Source organism: Heteronotia binoei, chromosome 3 (assembly GCF_032191835.1).
Source record: "Heteronotia binoei isolate CCM8104 ecotype False Entrance Well chromosome 3, APGP_CSIRO_Hbin_v1, whole genome shotgun sequence".
In the NCBI taxonomy this organism is placed as follows: domain Eukaryota; kingdom Metazoa; phylum Chordata; class Lepidosauria; order Squamata; family Gekkonidae; genus Heteronotia; species Heteronotia binoei.
Window position 1 is genome coordinate 151,589,459 of NC_083225.1, and position 23,435 is coordinate 151,612,893.

General features: G+C 42.2%; 1 protein-coding gene across 1 annotated transcript in view; it reads left to right on the top strand.

Annotated features, from left to right (window-relative positions):
* GAP43 (growth associated protein 43) overlaps positions 1 to 23,435 on the top strand; it is a 95,768-nt gene that overhangs the window by 35,214 nt on the left and 37,119 nt on the right. Inside the window, exon 2 of the mRNA XM_060234653.1 lies at positions 7,717 to 8,329. Coding sequence (XP_060090636.1) covers positions 7,717 to 8,329 — 613 coding nt within the window. The remainder of the gene's footprint in view (positions 1 to 7,716; positions 8,330 to 23,435) is intronic.

Genomic DNA, 23,435 nt, shown 5'->3' on the forward strand with positions numbered 1-23,435 from the left:
GGAGACAGCTGCTTCCTCCCAACGCAGGATAGAAAGGACTCTAGGGAACCTACAAAATGATGGTGTTTTTTGTTCTGACAGAAGTTAGATCAATGATGAGCTTCTCTCTCTCAAGGCTCAGAAATGGAATTACAGAATTAACCATCTTAGTATTTTCTTATATTTCAAATTCCAAAAATCATACAGTTAAGTTTCAAGAATCTTCTTAGAGAATTATGTTTTAAAAACAAAATATCATTATTTTGGAAACTTAGCTTATGATTTCTGAATTTAGAAGTCCCCTGCTGCACCAAACTGGCCATTTATGTAATGTGCCTCATTTCTTATTAATCATTTGCTCTGTTTTCACACAGAGCTGAATCGACTTTTCCTGAATTAGCATATGTAACATACTGAGTCCAGCAATGGTAATATAATATAAAATACAAGGAGAATTCCATGGGAAGATCATTTGGGAGAATGCATAGGCTCCAGGGAAGCCAAAACTCATGAGCCACCAGGCCTCATTTCTTAGTCAGCTGCTTAGCTTGTCTCCTAACCTTCAGCAACCCACAAATGTATGTCTCCTTCAGGTAAGGTTGTTAGCCCAAGGTGGGGCCTGAAGATCTCCTGGAATCACCACTCATCTGCAGAAGATAGAGATCAGTCCCCCTGGAGAAAATGGCTGCTTTGGAGACCATTCATAGCCCTTTCAGTAATCCAAGTTTGGAGATTTTTCAAGTAAAGAGACACTGAAAGCATTTAGCATTATTGAGACTTTATGGATGAAACTTGGACTATAAATGGTATTTTGTAAACTATATAATAAAATTTGGGCTACGAATGGTGTTTGTAAACTATAAATTTTTGTGCAAATGATATGATTAAGATCTTATTATGAATGTTCATTGAAGTATTATAATTATGGTATTCCTATAGTTATTTTTTCACAGTTATGGTTCTGGTATTAACCTCTAAGTAGAGCTTTGTGTTTTCCCTGAATTACAGCTAGTCTTAAGGTTGCCAGGTCCCAATCACACACTGGTGGGGGATGGGAGGGAATTTCTGGGAGTGGAGTGCTGTGACGTGCCCACATCACGCAGAAATGATGTTGGGGACATCAGCAGGCAATGCTCTGGTTTTTGGGCAAATCCGGCTTCCCAGAGGTAAGAGAGAGTACTTTGTGGGGGAGAGGAGTGTCCAAAAGCAAGAGACCCCAGACCAGTGGGTCTAGCAATCCTAGCTAGTTCTGTCTCCAGACTAGAGAAATCAGCTCCCCTTAAGAAAATGTAGGGTTGCCAGGTCCTACCTTCTCACTGGTTGGGGTATTTGGGGGTGTTCCTAGAGGGGATGAGGACATCATGGAATGTCCCTGATGTGATGACAACATGCAGAAGTGCAGTCATCATGTTGGGGATGTTATGCAGCAACGCTCTAGTTTGAGGGCTAAACTCTATGGTAAAATCACTGTCAAACCATACAGTTTTGCCCCAAAGCTGAAGCATTACTACGCAACATCCCAGACATGATGACATCACTTCCACATGATGTCTTCACATTGGGGATGTCTCATGCAATGTGGCTGTTTGGGGTTAGGGTTTCCCCTGCTAGCTGGCTGGCCAGCAGTGGAAAGGAGCACCAGAAAGTGGGGAATACCCTGCCTGGACTTGGGGACAGGGAACCCTCAGAAAAAGCAGTTTTTAAACTGTGGATTCTGTGGCATCACATTCCTGCTGAGACGCCTGCCTTCCTCAAACTCTACTGTCCCAAAGTTTTGACTTCGAATGTTCAGGAATTTCCCAACCTGGAGTTGACTGCCTCATTACTGACCTAAAGTTAGACTTGAGTCCTGTAGCATCTTAGAGACCAACAGCTGTCAAGAATCAAAGTTCTCTTTGTGAAATATCTGACAAAGTGAGCTTTGACTCTCGAAAGTTTATGAAAATCTTGTTGCTCTCTAAGATGCTACTGAACTTGAATTGAACTCTTTTGTTGAAGACCAACATGGCTGTCCTCTGAAACTATTACTGACCTAGTTCATCTCCAAAATCTGAAGATAAGGACCAACTGGGCTCCTTCTCCTTTGGTCTCTTCTCAGTAGCAACAGCTTATTCCTACTTACAGCTGCTCCTAATCAGTTTCCAGTAGTCCTGCTTAAAACTGTATTATGTTTGACTTGCTGAGTAAGACCCCTGACTTGGATGGTACAGGCTAGCCTAATCTCATTGGATCTTGGAAGCTAAGTAGGATTTTATTTATTTATAAATTCAATTTATGTATCGCTTATTCCCAACTGGCATGCATCTCTAGGCAATTTACGTTTTTTAAAAAGTTAAAAACAAAAACCAAGGAACTACATTTTCCAGATGGTGTCAGTTCTTTTCTACCCCAGTCTGGACTGTGCCTTAGACTCAGGCAGGGCCAAAGCAAAGATAAGAGGGAGAGCCAGAGCTGAGAAAGGGAACCAACAGTAAGTTGTTCTCAGCAGGGTGTAATGCTCTTCTGAGGACATACCGGAGGTAGGCCTAGGTTAGTACTTGGATGGGGGACCACCAAGGAAGTCCAGGGTTGCTCTGCAGAGATAGGCAAACCACCCCTGTTAATCTCTTGCCTTGAAAACCTTGTAGAGTTGCCATAACTCAGCTGCAAGTCGATGGCATTTTCCTCTACAGTGGAGTTCGAATGCATTATTCATATGATTACATTCACCTTCCCTTTCCCTCAACAGGAACCTTGTGAGGTAGGTGGGGCTGAGAAAGTTCTGAGGAAACTGTGACTTGCCCAAGGTCACCCATGGGGATGCCAGCCTCTAGGGAAGAATTACAGTTAATCTCCAGACTAGAGATCAGTTCTCCTGAAGAAAATGGATTCTTTGAAGGGTGGACTCTGTGGCATTGTACTCCACTGAGTCTGTGTCCTCCTCAGGCTCCACCCCCAAATCTCCAGAAGCTTCCCAGCCCTGGAGCTCACAGGCCTATCCCCTACTCTCTCTAGTGGTCAGGGAAGATCTGGCAACCCTAATCACCCAGCAGGCTTCATGTGGAAGAGTGGAGGATCAAACCCTATTCTCCAGTTTAAAATCTGATGTTCTTAAGCACTAGTGTGTGCTGTCTCTCAGAGGTAGTTTGCCATTGCCTATCGTGTTGTGGCCTTAGACTTCCTTGGTGTCTCCCATCCAAATACTAACCAGGGCCAACCCTTCTTAACTTCTGAGATCTGATAAAATCTGGGCCATCCTGGTCAGGGCAGTTGCTTGGGTGTGGCTAGTGGACAGGATGACCCTGACAATTTCATTGGTTTTGAAGGCTTGACAGTAGCTAAAACTGAAGAGCCATCTAGTTCAAAACTTTCTGCTTTTCAGCAAGCCCTTTACTAGTCACAAGATTAGAATATTAATCCTTTTATTAGTATAAGTCAGTCAAGATTTACTGCGGCATTGAGCCATTTACAGAAATATAAAATACTGGGAGCATATTAAGTACAAAATTAAAAATATATACATACATGGGTCTCTTGTAAGGATATCAGTATGTTGTTAAGGTAGCACTTACTCTAGGGGTGGGCAGCTACCAAGAGGAAGAAATAGACCGACCGACAGACAGACAGATGAAAAGGGAAGAACCAGTGTGGTGTATTGGTGAGCATTTCAGATCATAATCTGGGAGAGCTAAATTCTAATCCTCACTTCTGGCATGGAAGTTTATTGGGTGATTAAGACCCAGTCACACATTTCTTCTTACTTACCTCACAGGAAGAGAATGATGGAGGAGAGGAGAATGATGTGAGTCATTTTGGACCCCTATTGAGCAGAAAGATGGGGTATAAATAAAGTAAATAAATAAAATGACATTTGCTCATATGTAAATAGCCTGGACAGAGCTTAAGCACTATATAAAGCCTGTATGGAAAGACTTAAATCAGTTCAATACTTGATGCTGGCTTATGTTTTACACACCATATAGTTTGTGAGTGTATACTGCAGATCGAGACTTAAAAGATATTCTCTGATAAACCTTTGCTTTGAATGCAATATCAGGTGACTGTGAGAAAAGTCATATTACATGACAACACTGTAAATTTGTTTTTGTTTTTTTGGTGTGAATATTGTTGGGAAAAGGTATATGGGGATTTTTCAAAGAAAGTTGTGCAACCAGCAACTGAATGCCTTTGGTCAAATATTTTTAACTGGGTTAGAAGAGTTTGAAACTGGAGTTTCTCAAAACATGAAAGAAATTAGAGTGGATTTATACCATCTGTAGGTCGTATGCATTCAGATGGAGGCTCAAAAGCCTACCAAGTGTCAAACCAGCTGATAGGGAGCACAGCATATCTATGAAGATCTATACATGGAACCATGTAGGATGATGGAGAATGAACATGGCTGTATTAAGATTGTGCTGTATTTCTTCAGATGAGTCACAGCATGAATTAGAGCAGCCTTGAGGCTGTGATGGCTCCTAGTAGATGCCCAGCCATTTCTGATCTCACAGGATATCATATCACGGCACAGGAAGTCTTATAAAGTGTTTGGCTAGCAGAGCAAATGAATTCCCACAAGAAAGGACAACTTTACTGAATATATCAAAGTTAACAGTGAGAGATTGCTTCTGGTCAACAGTTTATGTAAATGCATATGTTCAGTTTATTGTAAGGGTATTCAGAATTCTGGACCAGTGCTTTTGCGGTACAAATTTTCAAGAAAGTATATTTGCAAATAATTGTAAACTTTAGAATCTTTTACATAATAGCCTGATGTTTCCTGATATTTTAAATAAACAACATTTATTTCATTTATACCCTGCCTTCTCTCCAGTGGGCATCCTAAACAGGTTATACCATTCTCTCCTGCTCCACTTTAGCCTTAAAAATTAAATTAGACAATAGCTGGTGGCAAATCTTTAAGGTGCCAGTGGACTTCTGTTTAAGTTTGCTGCAACAGACCAATGCAGCTACCCCTTTGGAATTACTGATAGAAGTTACTGAAGCTATTTTTGGAAAATCACTACTTCATTTACTTTCATCATTGACACCCTGCTTTTCTCCCCAGTGGGGATCAATGTGGCTTGCAACATTCTCCCCTTGTCCGTTTTATTTTCATTATGTTAGGCTGAATGTGCGATTAGCCTATGGTCACTCAGCCATCTTCCATGGTAGAGTGGAGATTTGAACCCTGATGTCCCAGATCTATACTACATTGCCTTTTGAGGGAGCTTAAATCTCATCTTGCCCCTCTTCTTGCTGCCCACTTTGGTTCTCTTTGTCCCTTGGCTTCCACTTTCCCCTTCTCTTGACCCTGGCTCTCCTTTGCCCCTCCCATCATCTTTCCTATGTCAGTTCATTATGCTTCCTCTGTCTCCTCCCCCCTCCTGCCATTGGACATCACTGTGGCCAACTCTTGTGTAAGGGTTTAGGTTGTAATGATGGCCTAAAATGCTGCCCAAATTGCAGCACCCTTTTTGTTGTTGTGATGTCTAGATGTTGCAATCAATCGCGATTTTTATTATCTCCAAACTTTTTAAAGTAAAAATTTTCTGAAAACCCTTGCCAGGACTTCCAGAACCATAAATGTGAATTCTGGCTGACCCCATTGTACTGATATGCTTATTTGAACTGGTAGATCTAAGGATATGAATGCAGTGTAATCAGAAGAAGAAGCATTTTCATTCAGATGTAAAAACCCCTCCCTTGCTTTCATTGGAGCTTATTTCCCAGCAATTGTGCATAGAATTGCAGCCTTGGGCTAAAAAAAAGAATGAATAACATATTTTTGATCTGCAATCCCTTTTGAAGTAAAAGTATCTTACTAACAAGACCCGTAAAGTATAAACAAGAGTCAACACTGATCAAAATGTTCCCATTACATTGCTGTTGTAAGGAAAGAGCTGGGCTTTTTCCACCTGGAGATTTCCCCCCAGGTAGCACAGCATGTCCCACACTTTATTTAGTAGCTTCCACATGATGGTTGAGGCTTCCAGGGCTTTCCATTTTAAGTTGAAGCAAAGGAAAAACTAATGGGCTTTGACCTAAAGATGCTCTGTGCTCTGCCTCTGTGTGAAAGCTCTTCCTGCAGCCAATCAAGGAGGGAGCATAGCTTAGCATCATCCTCAGAACAGCTTTATGCAGCTCCTACATTTCTCCCCTTTTAGCCCTTTAATGGGGCTTTTTAAAAAAACAACAACTCAGCTGAGGTTCAGTTGTTGGGAGTAGGGTTGCCAAGTCCAATTTAAGAAATATCTGGGGACTTTGGGGGTGGAGCCAAGATCAAGGGTGTGACGAGCATAATTGAACTCCAAAGGGAGTTCTGGCCATCACATTTAAAGGGACGGCACGCCTTTTCAATGCCTTCCTTCCATAGGAAATAATGAAGGATAGGGGCACCTTCTTTTGGGGCTCATAGAATTGGACCCCCTGGTCCAATCTTTTTGAAACTTGGGGGATGTTTTGGGGAGAGGCAATAGATATTATACTGAAAATTTGGTGCCTCTGCCTCAAAAAACAGCCCCTCCAGAGCCCCAGATACCCGTGGATCAATTCTCCATTATTTTCTATGGGAATAAATCTCCCTAGGGAATAATAGAGTTCCCAGCAGACATTTCCCTCCCCTCCCCCCGCTTTCTGACGACCCTGAAGCGGGGGGAGGGCCTCCAAACCTGGGGATCCCCTGCCCCCACTTGGGGATTGGCAACCCTAGTTGGGAGTGGGTGGGCTGGCAAGATTATTTATCTGGTTAGTGCTTCTGTGTCAATGTGATGAGTAAAAAGGGAGTGGGGGTGAGTGGTGCCAGCAGTGATTGGCATGGGGACAGGACATGTGAATGCCATCCCTGTGCTCCTCAATGACATTTACTTCTGTTTGCACAATCCATGTACTTAGAAAATGTATTGCAAAGCCTAGGCTTTTTTGTTTTTGTTTTTTACAGTTTCAGAAGGCAGAACAGAAGGTAGAACAGTTAAACTCAAGTCCAGTAGTGCCTTAGAGATCAACAAGAGTTTCAGGGTTTAAATGTTTTGAGAGTCAAAGTTCCCCTCAAAGTACCTGTATGACAAAGAGAACTGTAAAATATAGAACAAGGAAAGTGATGAAATGATTTTTAAATGGACCTCATTCAACTTTAAAATGACAGGTTGTGCATTATATTGTTGTAGATTTTGTGATGTGAGAGGATCTAGGCCTACTAGTCTCACTTTATTCAGTGTAAATTTACATTGTACTACTCTCCATCTTCTCTTTGAGAGACTCAGAAGTTCTCTTATCTAACTTGTCTGATCACAACTCTGATGAAATGTCAGTATCTGTATATCTTTGTGGACGACTCAGACGCTGCCGAACTGTTACCAGCTTCCCAAGGCATTTGTATTTTCTCTAGATGTAAATGTGTTGTAATGCTTCCCACATTATATTTTTATGGATTTCTGATGAGGGAGCAAGATACAAAAACAATTCTTTGTGATCTAAATCTAATGGGACTAACTCAGGGCTGCTCACGTGTGTAGCAGCTACATGCCCATGATTTATGCTTGCTAAAGATATGATCTTCAAGCATGTGATGCCTCCCATGCACACCTTGCTCATGGATATTGGTTCCCCTGTTTGAACCCCACAGCACTGGATAGGTGCCTCTGCAATGGCTGCTGTTAGCCTTTGCTGATCATATATGGAAAGAGGCAATGCAAGCCTGAAGCTCCTAGGAGAGACTGAAACTGTTCTGATTTTCCCCCCACTTATTTTTCTTAACAGGTTGAAAAAAATGATGACATTGACCAAAAGATCGAACAAGATGGCATCAAACCAGAAGATAAAGCTCACAAGGCAGCCACCAAAATTCAGGCTAGTTTCCGTGGACACATAACAAGGAAAAAGCTTAAGGGGGAGAAGAAGGGAGATGCCCAAACCAATGATGCTGAAGTTGGTGAGAAGAAGGAGGAAGTCCTTGCTAATGGTGTGGCTGATGGCAAAGCTACTATTACAGACGTGGCTCCATCTGAGAATGCCCAGCCTGCAGAGGGCAACAAAGAGGGAAGCACCCCAGCAGAGGAGAAAAAGGGGGAGACCACAGCTGACACTGGTTCAGAACAACCTGCCCCAAAGGCTACAACTCCCGCTGCCCCATCAGAGGAAAAACGCTCTCCTGCTGCCGCTGAAACGGAAAGTGCCACTAAAGCTTCCACTGATAACTCACCATCCTTGAAGGCTGATGAAACCCCAGTCAAGGAGGAACCTAAACAAGCCGATGTGCCTGCCACTGTCACTATTGCCGTTAGCCCCACTGCTGCAGAGGATGCTACTGCTAAGGCAACAGCGCAACTCCAAACAGACACGGCAGAGAGTAGCCAAACCGAAGAGAAGACAGGTATGCTGCCACAGGGAGGAAAGCTGACCTTGTACTAGAACTAGAGTGCTGAGGAGGATTCTGGGAAATGGAGAGAATGGTCATGATTATTCCACATGGGACTGTTTATGGCAGTAAGGCAGTAATAGTTTTAAGGACTGCCCCAGAAAGCAGCCATCTGTCCTCAGAGGGACATTTGGGACAATATCTGGATACAAACTTTGGTAGGATTGCAGTGGGGAGAGATGCTTCCCATACCACAATACTTTTTTCTACTTCCCCCACTCAACCCTACCAAATTTTTATCAAGATTGTGGGGAAAATATTATGCTCTGTTTCACTCAAAAGGCAAAGTTTGTTTTGAAACAAACAGATTCAAAACTTAATAGTTGATAGCTATTCAGATAATTTATTTAAAAGCCTGTCTACCTGCTGTGTGCCAAAATACAACTTTGGCCAGCAGACTATTGGCTGGAGAATAGATTAGCCCATGAGAATACAGAGAGGGAAAATGCCACTGTTGAAACAGCGTATTCTGCTGTATATAGTGACATAATGGTCGTATGGAGTTCAATGGGAGGTTTACCATAAGGTTTGGTCAGGAGGGTTTAGTATGTGGCAACATGAAAAAGGAAATAGATAATTATGAATAGCCTGAAACCACCATGGGAAGTTGTAGGAAGAATCTGCAGCAAACACTAAATCTGGTAGTAGTGATTCCCTTTCCCCAGGGAGCCCCGAGAACTGCTGCCTGTGTGCAATTGTGATGCTGCAGGAATCTTTAGAACAAAATTCTTCAAAACAAATTTTTTATAGTGTGGAAAGGGGAGAGCTATGGCAAATTAGTATAAAATCATTACAGAGTTATAGTATAGATGGCACTAAGACTGTTTTGCATATGCTAGTAGGCTTTTCTTTTATAAATATCTATGTGACTTATTTGGGTCAGGGGAAAGAATCACTTGTGTCAGAAAGCAACAATCCAACTCTAAAAGATCAGGTAGGAAGATCAGCCAAACTAAAAATCTATCTATTCTCCTTGGGTCATGCTTTTTCTTGGCTTAACTCCAAATGACTTGAATGGAGACCAGCCAGAAATGATTTCAAGTCACAGTCTTTGCCAAATGGATCTGTAAATCTCATGAGAAAGCAGTGTCTCCTTTACCCTAAAGCTAGTAATCAAGAACTTATAGTGGGGTGAACTAAATAAGCAAGGGCATATAGGTTGTATGATATATCATGTATAAATACATAAGTTCCATTATTCTAGTTGTCAAAAGTTATTTATTTTAAACAGACTTTCCATGGTGTGTGCAAGAAAAGGCAAGGGAGAAAAGATGCTTAAGGCATTTGCAATAGAGACATGTCAAAACTGGCTACGAAACCTATTCATTTCCACAAAGTCCTGTCTAGCTCAGTGCAAGTATGCCAGCACATATGGATGGTAGAATGTGGCCCATGAAGAGGCACTGGGTGCTGGTGGTCTATCCCAACTGTGGCAAATCTTGCATGACCATCTGCTGATTTCTCATTGTAGCAAGTGGCATGTAGCAAAAGCAGGCATATTCTGCAGTAATTACAGTAAAATCCTGTGGAAGGCTACACTGATATGCGCCTACCCGTATAAGACTTTATATAAAAGCTCACTAGAATGAACCATATCATGGTAAGTAAAGGTCATTCACTGCATGGTGACCAAAAGGCCTGAGAATGGTTAATTTCACCTTAAGTGAAATGTAAATCAAACTTGGAGAGTCTGTCTTAGGCGAAATATCTGTTCTAAGAGGCATTTCTGTTACTAAAATGTCTCAGGAAGGCTTTGCATAGCTCCACTGAGCTCTCTGTATTATTCAACAATCTCTTGCACTGCAAATGCTTTGAACATTGTACATGTCAACCTGAGAACATCAGGCTCCCATTCCCATAGCTGACTCAGCTGATTATGCATTTTGCATTTCATATATAGTTTAATTTTTTCCACTGAACATTCAGACTGAAATGAGCTGCCCTCACCCCCCCCCCCCCCACAATAAGGCCAGGGGAAAGAATAGCACAAAAAGTGGTAGGACTGATTAAATTTATTTTTTAAGAATAATAGTGGGGTATTGATTAAGTAGATTGCCCTGTTAGCAGAAAATTGACTTTTGTTCAGAATTAATCTGAATAAAAATTGATTCCAGTATTTGCTCACCTTAATTGGCTCTAAATTCACATGGACTGTACACATCATAGAATCACGAAAAAAAATCAACACACACACACACAAAATCTGCTTCTATGGATAATGTGGTTTTCTAGGAGCTCCTGAATAAAAAGTAGAGTAAATAGACTGATTGAATACAAATTTCACTTCTATAACACAATTATGATCTCCCAGTTCTTTTGTAAAAGCTACTCACTCTTCACAATTTTCCTAGCCCTCAACAGCTTTGCTTAATGTACCAGAATAAGAGGTGGCGCAGAAACCTGCCATGGTCTCATAACTAGAAATCTAGATCTTTATCCTCAGTTATCTACATCTCGCTAGTGAAGAATGGATTCACTCATTGGAGCTCTCTTCCACACCATTCCATAAACCTTGTTTCCATCACATTCTTTGAGAAGAATAGCTATCTTTGTTTTTCAGTTGGTGGCAGCTGCTAGTGTTTCCTGTGCTTGTCTCTGTGTAATGTTTCTCTCTTTCCCTTTCCATAACTGAGAGTGTTCTTCATTGTAGGTGGAAGCACAAAACTGCTTTGCAATTGGTTGACATTTCCCTTGTTAGTTACAATGGGTGGATATGCCCTTCAGGCCTGCGCAGAGGAATTTTTTAGGTGAAGCGCAGTGTGCGCGGTACTGGCTCCACCCTTTCACCTGGGGGTCATCTGCCATGGCCCAGTAAGCCGGGACGCCGGCAGTGAGTCCTCCAGGTGGTAGGTGTTACATTAACGAGCTCTATCCGCCCAGGTTTGATGTTAGAGTTTTCCTTCTCTTAGGCTGACGAAGTTGGTGGGCCCAGCCTGCCCATCCGGTTATACCGCCGGACAATTCAGTCACACCATGACGTAGCAAACTCTGTGAAAACGGGGGGGACCAGCGAGAAGGTGTTGCTACGGATGCAGTAATGCAGGAGAGGCCATTGCAGTGACCATCTGCCAGGCATAGCCAGACAGTGACCACGCGGCGTTCACTACACCGGGAGAGGAGAGGCTATGTATTGCGCATGCACTTCCCCTGGGGGGGTAGGATTCCCAGAGGGAGCCCACCCCCCCCCATCCCCCAACCCTAAATCAGACAGGACCAACCCTAAATCAGACTTTTCCCTGCAGCCGCTGTGGCCGGACCTGCCTGTCCCACATTGGTCTTGTCAGCCACCAGCGAGCCTGCAGCAAACGTGGACTATTGCACCCTTCTTAAATCTTCGTTCGCGAAGCCAAGCCGAGAGATGAGACAATGGGTGGTGAAAGGTGGATTTGTTTTAAGGATGGATGGTCCTAGTTCTTTTCTGTGTCCACAGGGGGATGACTCTTTCTTACAACAGGAGTCCATAGCAATAATTAAATTGGTAGAACTGTTATAATCATTACAACAAACAAAACCACCCTCACCATCCAAAACTCCCATCCTTAATAAACAAGGAGTTAATATTTAAATAGCATTAGTTCCCTGTGACCATGAGAATGACAATCATGAGGAGGACACAAAAAGTTTGTGAGGAGAAGAGGCTACTGAACAGGTGAATGTGTGCTAAGTGGTACAGCATTTTCTTTGCATGCAGAAAGTCCAAAGATCAAGCTCTTTCATTTATAGCTAAATCATTTCATATAGCGGGTGTTGGGAAAGATCTTTCTCTGCCTGGGCCACCACCATTCACTGTAGACAATATGGAGTAATAGATGGACCTAAGTGACTTATATTGAGTGAAGATGATACCTTCTTATATGTTCAGCTATCCCAACTGCAAATGTTCTCCATAAATGTTCAGCTCTCCCTACTGCATAAAGGGAGAGAAAGTACCCTTCTCAGGAAAGATACCGGATGGTAGAATTGAGCTTTCCTGGGAATTTCCCTTAACTTCATGAAAAGGTTTAAATCTTACTTTAAAATGATGGCTATCATTTTGATGAGCAAAGGCTGGCTCAGGAATGGATGATGGAAGGCTGCCAGAAAATAAATAAATACAGTTGGCTACCAGTCAGTATCACTGGTTGGCTAATTTCCGAGGCATACTTGGCTATTGCTCCTGAAAACAGTAAATGCAGGTCAGCCTTCACTTTTGCTGTAGTGTTCATTAGAGTTATATTTTATTGTTGTTATTGCCTCAGTCTTCTAATCCAAGGGCATGATCTCATGGGAGACATTGACAGTGAATGAGATCAATGTTTGGGAGAATTATTGTGTCATCTGAGAAAGGAACAGAATGAAGGGACTGACTGGAATAGACATAGAAAGTGTATTACACATTCCCACATCAGTGGTGATGAGTACTATCCAGTAACTGTCTATACAGGGTATGAATATATTTCTTATATTAGTGCTAGATGTGCTGATGGAATCCTTTTCAAGCTTACAGCAGATATGCTTGCATTTCTATGAAGATATCAGAAGCCATTGTGAAAATGGGGGCAAAGATGAACATCATAAACAATACAAAATTGCCTAAAGCAAGATGTTCATGAAGTATCTACTCGATAGATACTTCACGGGGAGTAAAACTGATGTAACGTTGTTTAAAACCTGGGCATGTTCACTAACAATCAACAGTTGTAGAAACAAAAATGAATGTATTCACAATGACATTTTTCATACCATCCTTTGCAAATACGCCACCACCCACTGATCATGATAGTGTCCAGAAATGACAGCCACACACCTCAGTGCACAGTGAAGATCAAATTGTCTCCATGATATAATCTAACCTGGCACATGTATATCTTCCACACACAATGAATGAGCAGGCAGGCATAAGTGCAGCCATCCATTTCAGTGCTTCATGCAGACAGGGATTTGAATCTCCAAAAAGCGCAAATACATGCTATCTTGCCAGAAAAACAGTCACAGCCAAACAGAGAATGGAGGAGTACCGTTTTAATCAATTCATCCACCTATTCAATAGAAAGGAAAAATGGCACTGACTTCCCAGATGGAAAGTTCGAGACCATTGCTAGAAATAATACTTCTCCAAAAAGTAAACATTCATTAGCATACTCTAAGCAAAAGAGAAACAAATGCTTTGCAGGGGGGAGAGCCTCCTGTTCTAGGAGGGATAGAAGAATCTACATCAGAAAATGCCCAGTAGTTTAGGGTGAAAGAACAGAGGTAAGGCAGGGATCATAGAAAATAAATAGCTGGTTTGAATCCCACCCTGGGACGATGTTGAGGCTTATCTTTCAAAATCCTGACAGCTACAGTGATTCTACAGAGTAACTCCCTAACTAATCAGACATACATAGGAGAGCACAAAGAACAGAATCATGGTGAGGCTTTTGTAGTATCCCAAGACTCCAAGTCATACTTTTTTTCTCTTCCTTTGTCCGCCCAAACATATGCGTAGTACAGCACAGCTCACATATAAACCAGGACACGTGGGGTTGTAGACCAGTGGAAAAGTACAGGCTTAATTTACAAGCTGTCCCAGATTTACTCCCTGACCAGGCCCTTACAGCGGAAAGGCAGTGTTCATAGAATCACAAAGTTGGAGGGGCCTCCACAGTCATCTCATCCAACCCCAACACAATGCAGGAAATCCACAAATACTTCCCTTCCCATGCATATACATCCCCAGTAACCCCTGCTCTAAGCCCAGAAGATGGCAAAAATCTCCAGGATCCCTTGTTAATCTGACCTAGAGAAAAAATTCTGACTCTGAAGTGTCAATCAGCATGGGTGTGTAAGAAGGGGCCACAAGAACTAAACTCTGATGTAACTCTTCCTGCCCTCCTCCTCATGATCTGCCTAATTCACAGAATCAGCATTGCTGTCAGATGGCCATCTAGCCTCTGTTTAGAAACCGCCAAAGAAGGAGAGCCCACTACCTCCCAAGGAAGCCTGTTCCACTGAGGAACTGCTCTAACTGGCAGGAAGTTCTTCCTAATGTTTATTCGAAAACTCTTTTGATTTAATTTCAACCCATTGGGTTGAATTCTGTGCCATCCTCTATATGACAGCCCTTCAAGTACATGAAGATGGTGATCATATGCCTCTCAATCATCTCCTCTCCAGGCTAAACATACCCAGCTCCTTCAACCTTTCCTCATAGGACTTGGTCTCCAGACCACCATTTTCATTGCCCTCCTCTAGACATGTTCCAGCTTGTCTATATCTTTCTTAAATTGTGGTGCCCAGGGCTTTTTTTGTAGCGGGAACTCCTTTGCATATTAGACCACACACCCCTGATGTAGTCAGTCCTCCTGGAGCTTACAGTACCCTGTACTAAGAGCCCTGTAAGCTCTTGGGGGATTGGCTACATCAGGGGTGAGTGGCCTAATATACAAAGGAGTTCCTGCTACAAAAAAAGCCCTGGTAGGGCCCAAAACTGAACACAATATTCTAGGTGAGGTCTAACCAGAGCAGAGCAAAGCGATACCATCCTTCCATGTGATCTGGACACTATACTTCTGTTGATGCAGAAAAATTAAAAAATTATTATTATACTTCTGTTGATACAGCCCAAAATTGATTTTGTCTTTTTAGCTACTACCTCACACTGCTGACTTATGTTCAGTGTATGTTCCACTAAGACCCCTATATCTTTTTTGCATATACTACTGCCAAGACTGAAGGCTTCATGTAGGAAGCTCTCTGACATATCACTCCCCAGAAGATCTTTCATTTTGCCTATTCCCTTTCATCTCACACAACCACACCTTCTTCATGTAGTTTTGATCAGTTCCTACTAGCAGAGTTTAACATTTGTCATTTTCTTCTCACTTCATTACATCAAATTACATCAATTCTTGATTTCCTATCACATCAGGAATAGCCTGCGGGTGGGGAAGAGGTTCAGGCAGGTCCTGAGTTGTGGAGACTTCCTCCCCTTACTCATTCAAGATCCTGTCCAAGATATCTAGCCCTGATGGGATATTATCATGGGGGCACCCAGTGTTTCTGACCTGGTGTGTATTCTCCATCAGGAAGACTGTTGAGTTGAGCAGCCATGTTTCTCTACTTCTAACCAAAATATAAATGAATTGAAAGAAGAACAGCTTTTATCGAACCAGGTAAGTTGTGCAGAGATTCCTGCTAATAACACATAGAAACAGGGCTATCATTTATTTCGGTTACATGACAAAAACCAGGAAACCTGTACAGCTTTCCCCACCAGTGCACACCATGCTAGTTATTGCTGCATCTGTTATATAACTATATTGCAAATAGGGCTGCCAAACCCCAGGTCCGGGCGAGGGTTCTCCCGCATGGGAGGTTCTCAACCCGCAGGCCCACATTGGGCCAGTGGGGAGAACCTCCCCCAACATCGCTGGCGCAATGACGTCACCCGGAAGTGATGTCATAAAAATGGCAGCGCCCATGCGGGGCCTCTGTAGATGTGTCCAGGAAAATTCTATGGTTTTCCTGGACGCTCTAGCTATTTGGGAGGCAAAAACTCTATGGTGCGTAGGTACCATAGAGTTTTTACCTCCCAAATGGCTAGATCATCTGGGGAAACCATAGGGTTTTCCTGGAAACGCCTAGAGTGGCCCTGCATGGGCACTGCCATTTTGATGACATCACTTCCGGGTGACATCATCGTGTCGTGCACACGCTCTGCGCATGAGAGTCCCACACTGTGGCAAGCTGGGGACTTGGCAACCCTAGTTGCAAACACCCGAGAAAGGCATGGGAGATCAGGCAGGATGAAAGTGGCAAGCCTTCAGATCCGCAGCTAGCTTTCCACTGTGGTTATTACATGCTTTGCCAGTGGCCTATATGGCACAGGGGTGAGGAGAATCCTTGCCTCTATGAGTGTGCAAGCAAAGACTAAAGTAATAGCTGAAGCAAACAAAACTAGTGATATTCTTCCATTCCATGTGTCCTAACCCAGTGCCCTGTCTAACAGTGATTGTGCCCAATGGTGGCTTACATCTCATGATTTACCTATTACAGGTGATAATATGATGATTAATATTTTTTATTTTTGTTTAGTGGATTTATATTCTGCCTTACCCCATTAACAGCCTCTGGGTGGATTAGAACAAAATCAAACAGTTAAAATCAATAAAACAAAATTAAACAGCTAAAACCACCCTGTTGCAGAGCAAGAGACAAGATTGATTTACATTAATTCAGTTTCCAGCTGTATCACAAGGGGGGGGGGGGGGGACAAGGACTTGCAGGGAGCATCTAATGTCCTTTCCCCCTCTATTTCCTATTTCCCTTACCCCTCTATTTCCCTTCTGTGAAAACCCCCATAGCTTCCCCCCTTTTCCTAACTTCTTTCTCTCTTTCCAGCCCACCAGCTAAACTACCCTTATCTGTCCCTCTGTATTCAACTTTTCTTCTGTCTCTCCTCTTGCATTGACTACCTGGAAAAACAAAGTTGCACAGTATCCACTGTCACACTGGACCCAGTTGTGTGGTGGGGAGCCCACAAGGACTACTAACCCATGTAGCCACCAAAGTTCCCTTCTAATCTATGCTAAGGGGTGCTGGTGTGCAAATTTTTACCAGGCAGTTCAGGGATTTTTGCCTCAGCCCACAAGAGAAGTTGTTATAGCCTATGGGACCCTTTGACTACAATGGTCCGCACAGGCTATAATGAAGCCAGGAAAATCAACCTTTTTTGCACACCCCTGTTAGGCTTTTCAGTATGATTTGTAAGCTGTCTTGAGTAACAGGGAAAAGTGGGATATAAATATTTGAATAAATAAGTAGTTTGGGCAGGATGATAACATTTAAGCAACTTCCTGTTTGTTAGGTTAGGCAGGGTTCTGACAGTGGTTGTTTCATGTCTGTTATACTTGACCTGAAATGCTGGTTGTCATATTTTACTAAAAAAACCTTAAAGTAGACTATAAGAGTCCCCCCTCCCCCTAGTGCTGGTATGTTTTCTGAGGCTCAGCCCAGGATGACTATCTGAGGCCAAGTCTACCAATATAGTGAACTAGGGTGGGTACCTGTTCTCTGGAGGCCAGGTCTACCAGTATAATGGACTGGGGTGTGTATACCTGTTCTTTGGAGGACAGGTCTACCAGTATAGTGGACCAGGGTGGGTAGACTTGTCCTCAGGAGGCCAGTGGAAGGAGGTGAGGAAACATGTTCTCTGGAGACAGGTCTACCAATATAATGGAAAGGGTTGGGTAGACCTGTTGAGAGCCAGTTTGGTGTAGTGGTTAAGAGTGGTGGACTGTAATCTGGAGAACTGGGTTTGATTCCTTATTCCACATGCAGCCAGCTGGGTGACCTTGGATCAGTCACAGTTCTCACAGATCTGTTCTATCAAGAGCAGTTCTCTCAGAGCTCTCTCAGGCCCACCTATCTCACAGGGTGTCTGTTGTGGGGAGAAGAAGGGAAGGAGATTATAAGCCACTCAGAGTGAAGGGCAGGGTATAAATCCCAGTTGTCGTCTCCTCCTCCCATCATCATCATCATCTTCAGGACCGCCTCTCCCCATATGAACCCCCCGGGCTCTGCGGTCTGTTGCTCAACATCTTCTCATAGTCCCTGGTCCTAAGGACGCCTGGCTGGCTTCGACGAGGGCTAGGGCCTTTTTAGTCCGGGCCCCTGCCTGATGGAATGAACTCTTGCTGGAATCTGGGCCCTGTGGGACTTATCAAGGTTTTGCAGGGCATGTAAGACGGAGCTCTTCCACCATACTTTTAATTAATCCAGCGGGCATCCTTGAAAGTCATCACTTCCCCCAGCATTTCACCATTATGGTGTTATGTTATGCTGTTAGCCATCAGTTGCATGAATTTTACTGCCTATGTCTGTAAGATGGTCTACTGTACTACTCCTGTTTTGTAATATCTGTTTTTATGATATCATTTTAACTATTGTTTTATTGTTGTAAACTGCCCTGAGCCCACTTGCAGGATAGGGTGGGATATAAATCTAAAAATTAAATTAAATCAAACAATCATCACCATTACCACCGCATAAGAACGTAAGAGAAACCATGTTGGATCAGGCCAGTGGCCCATCCAGTCCAACACTCTGTATCACACAGTGATCAAAAAACCCAGGTGCCATCAGGAGGTCTATCAGTGGGTCCAGGACACCAGAAGCCCTCACCCTGTTGCCCCTCTACCACTACCCCCCCCACCACCACCACCAGATCACTCACAAATCAGGGTGACTTATGAAACTTGTGTGGTATCAAGTCATCTTGTGGTTGTTGTTGCGCCTGACACTGATTAGTCATCCCTCAAAGGCCAAACCAACCTTGGAAAGGGCCTTCCCCCTGCCCTTTACGGACAGAAACCAAGTATTGCAACTGGCAATACTGTTGTGGTTGCACAGCGTAGCCACAAAGGGCATGTGTTCCTTAAAGCTACAGGTTTTGCTTCCGTTATTTGGGGTTTATCCCCCAGTGGGTTTTTTTGTTTTTAGATTTCATGTTTTTCTTCAAACCCTGGGGCCTTTTTCAGTTTTTTAGAAAGATATCTTCATCACTCCAGATGCAACCATTTTGAGAATCAGATATATTGATCGTCATTGTATCTGAGTTCATTTGTACCTGCTGTTAGCAAATTCTGTGTTTATTTCTGTTTCACAGATTTATATTAACTGAGCAAACACTGGATCCCTGAGTCAGCAGTGTGAAGATTAACTGTAATAGGTTATCTAGATATTCACTGAATTTTCTTTTTCAGTAGCTCTCTGTACAATTGGCTGAATGTGCAGCTGCATTTTTAAATCAGTGCAGTATAGATCTTGTTTCTGTGTTGAAATCAGGTTTGATTAAATTTGTTTATTCATTCATTAAATATCTCTATATCGTACCTTTTCCCTCACTAAGACTGAAGGTGTCCTACAATATGCTAGAGCAAAAATCATAGTAAAATATATCGTATGTAGAATATTTAAGATAATTGCTGTTAGGGAAATCAAGATACCAGAAATTCATTAGAAACGCCATAAAATCTAAATAAGGCTTGGATCCAGACTAAATCAGCAGTGTCCATTGATTCCCCTCAGGTCATTCCAAAGGGCCCCCTATTCTCCTGAGCAGTATTCATGAGATCAGTGGGCTGCAGTGGAAGGAGAGAGGCGGGGAACTTCCATTTTGTGGAAGGAAAATTTAGTCTGGATTGGGGCTGCCAGCTCCAGGTTGGAAAATAGTTGGAGATTTTGTGAGTGGAGCCTGTGGGATTTGGGCAGGAGAGGGACTTCAGTGGGGTATAATGCCATACAGCCCACCTTTCAAAGCAGTAATTTTCTCCAAATCAGGTGATCTTTGTTACTTGGAGATTAGTTGTAATCCCAGGAGATTTCCAGATACCACCTGGAAGTGGGCTGCTCTAGTCTAGATCCAGCCTACAGATATGGCTGAAACATTTCATGTAACTCTTTTATTCTACATAAAGGGACCCTCACCTTCATGCACCAAGGCCTGCTCAAACTTTTTGTGAACAACTTGCTGTTTAGTTTCTGACTAGTTTGCAAGGTCAAACAGACTAAATATGATTTAATGGTAAAAACAGTGAACTGTTCTTGCTCCTGCATACCTGGGCAGCAGCTTGTACAATATGTAGACAGACATTATTTTAGCATTTCCTCCTGAAAACATGCATATTAATTGTAAACCCATGTGGGATGCCACCTTCAAGCATTTAAGCAACCACAAGACCCCTTTATGTATAACTTGTTCCATACCTGCACAGTGTTCTGTTTTAGTTGGTCTTAATAAAAGGTGCAATATTTACTTGAAAGGAAAATGATTAAATAGAGGAAAATCCCCCTAGAAAAAGGTTGTTCATATGACAGTGGCATTTATGCAGATTTAAGATAGAACTCCTTTTTTTCTTAGAGGGTACAAGAGGGAATAAACTAGTCTTCTTTTAAGAAAAATATGGTATTACATGTCCTTTGTATTTGAATTTTAATATGGACCAAAACTGTCAACTATTTCTTTTGTATACTACAGCTATTTCTTCTGAGATTGAATGGCTTGGTCACAATTTTCAGGAGCAAGGGAGTTTTGGAATTCTTTAAAGAAAAGTGGGAATTGCTTAGAGTTTGGATATGACTCTTCCTCCTACCTTTAATAAAGAAGATCCAAAAACATTTCCTGCTTTGGTTTTCAGCTCCTATATCCTAAATTGTGGCCTGCGCTGTTCTTGGTCCTGAAACTGATTTGGGTCCTGGATGTATAATCATACTGTAAGGTCAGCTGGATCTGTTCCAGGGAAGCACAGATTTTTTGTTCCATGTACTGTCTGGAATAATTAAAAGACCATCACTTTTAACATATGGACAGTGTTTTCCTCTCACCTAACTTGAGCATGTAACTGCTCAATAGCTGATATCTCCTTTTATATGTTCTTTCTCTGTAAATCTGCTTTTTCTCTTGAATATGATAAATCAGCAGAACTAGTATCAATTTACCTCTTCTTATACATAGCTTTTTACTTGGTTAACCTATTGAGTTGGCCCTTTCCATTGTCTTTTTCTCCATTGTCACTCCCGCTCTGTGGAATGGGTTCCCTGTGGTGCTGTGAGGCCATTTCATTTGCCAGGGCTTTTAATGTAAACTGCAGGTATCTCTTGAGAGTAGAGGAAGTTATTTGGGGGCTTTATTGCATTGTTTCTAAACTGTATTGTTTTAAATTATAATTTGTAAGTCATGAGAAACTTTTGAATAAATAAATAAATTTTGGGAGTCTGAAGAACTTATGACATTGCAAATCTAAAGTGAACTAACTAACTAGTACTGTTTCTATTATTGAAGAATCTGTTTAATTAATAGTCTGTTTTTGAGTTACGGTATACTTTGATATTAACAACACAACTAAAGTAATTGTGCTGTTCTAATTCATGAATCCTGGTAATACAGGGTTAAGATGCATCTCCAAAGATTTTCCAGTCCCATAACAGAACCATAAGGTTTATTCTGAATCACAAACAATATTTGGAATCTGTATTTATAGCAAAAGGTTTAAACTTCTTTCTTGTCATGTAAGGGGCTTTGTATGAGAATGACTGGAAGATGGAAAGACCACTCCCATATAACTGAATAAAGCAAGCAATGCTACATGATTCAAGTAGCATAAAATCCCCTTGGACTGTTAGCCAATCTGACCTCAAATTTCTGATCCACTTCTATAGATTGTAATGTAGCTTAGCCTCATGATCTCTGCCATTTATTTCCTGTCTACTAAAAAAACCTTGCATAACACTTTAAGGAAATATGTAGAGAGCTTAGATTTGGGAATAATTACTACAGTGAGCAATCTTTTCATAGTCTGAATCTGTCTGTGCTGTTTTAGAGTGTTTTTTGTGATTATACCAGTGCCTATCTTGAGTAACTATGAATGGTAAAAGCAAGTTTTCTCTGCGAAGTCCACTTAAAACGATGTTATTAAAATCAAATGGCTTCATTCCAACTCAAATACTACATGTCTAATTTTCTTATTTTTTTTTTAAAAAAGGTTTTATTGAAAATTCAACATCAGATACAAAGACAAACAAATGACAATAAGTTGTCATATGCCAAATATAGATTGTCACATTACAAAGTTCCAACAAAAGTATGTACTTCACAATACAATAGGCCTCAACGCCACAAAAAACTAAGCCACAAATAACTATGCCAATCAGGAGAAAAATGGTGTCCAAGGGTCATAGTAAATAACCAAGTATAAATTAATTAACAGTAAAACATAGGGGAGGGACAGTGGCTCAATAATAGAGCATCTGCTTGGTAAGCAGAAGGTCCCAGGTTCAATTCCCGGCATCTCCAACTAAAAAGGGTCCAGGCAAAAAGACATGAAAAACCTAAGCTTGAGACCCTGGAGAGCTGCTGCCAGTCTGAGTAGACAGTACTGACTTTGATGGACCAAGGGTTTGATTCAGTATAAAGCAGCTTCATATGTTCATATGTTCAAAACATCTATAACACAATTCTGATCTGTGACGGAACCAGCCCGATTCTGCCTTCAGACCCGGTCCCGTCAACTTCCTATTGAGTCGCCAACTCCTGGAGGGAGCTATTTCTCCTCTGGCCACTTGGGCTCGCTGCCACCACCTGCTCAGTCTAGGGGTTCAGATTGAGAGGAACAGGACTCCCAATCCCCCTCTCCAGCTATGAGGCCAGGCCTCAAGGTCCTCTGCCACCCTGTACTTGGGTATCACAGAGACCACAGCACTTCTTTGGGGAACCCCTGGAGGATTGGCACCTTATCCAACTGCATGCCTTCTCCCTTCCCCGGGGCCCCCTTCATAAAGCAGCGTGGTCTAAGCGGTCGGGATCTATGTGGTACAGAGTTTGACTGCCAGCATTAAAAAAAAAATGTTTAATAAGAAGAGAAAGAAAATTAAAAAAACAAAAACAAAACCAGTTACATGTAAAAGTTTAGCACAGCACCTGAATAGCAACCAGAGGACAAATAAAGGTGGATTTAAACGCATCTGCTCATCCCTGGTGTAAACTGGCCCTACCTTGTGAATGACTGCCTTGGGGCCACCCCCACAGGCAGGAGCCCAGGCCACCAACCTTTCTCCTTCAGTGCCAGCTGTGGACTGCCTTTTCCTGCCTAACTCAAATAAAAAGAACAAAAGAACTTCCTGCCCCTCTAGGAGGCTCTCCCCCTAGAGGCGCTGGTTTAACTCTGGAAGGGAGGAGGGGTTGGAAGAAGGCTAGGCCAAAGCCTACTTTAATAGTTTAATGATCCCTCCCAATGAAGCACCAACATTGACTAAGATGGCGTTTCTCCACATGATCAAAAAGGTCTTTGTTTTGAGCAATAAAATTAAAAACAGGTACCAGAAATTATAATAAAGAGAGGCATAGTAAGGGTCTATTATTTTCTTCTTTACTCATTTTACTTCTTTCTGTTTGCTTCTCTAAACCATTGAGGGGGCAAGATTCTTTAGTGCAATTGCACTGCAAGTCAGTGTAAATTCTGCAATACAACCAGTGAATGATCATTGAGACACAAAATTTATATATACCAGAAATGTCAAGAATCCAGTTGGCTATCTTGGATTA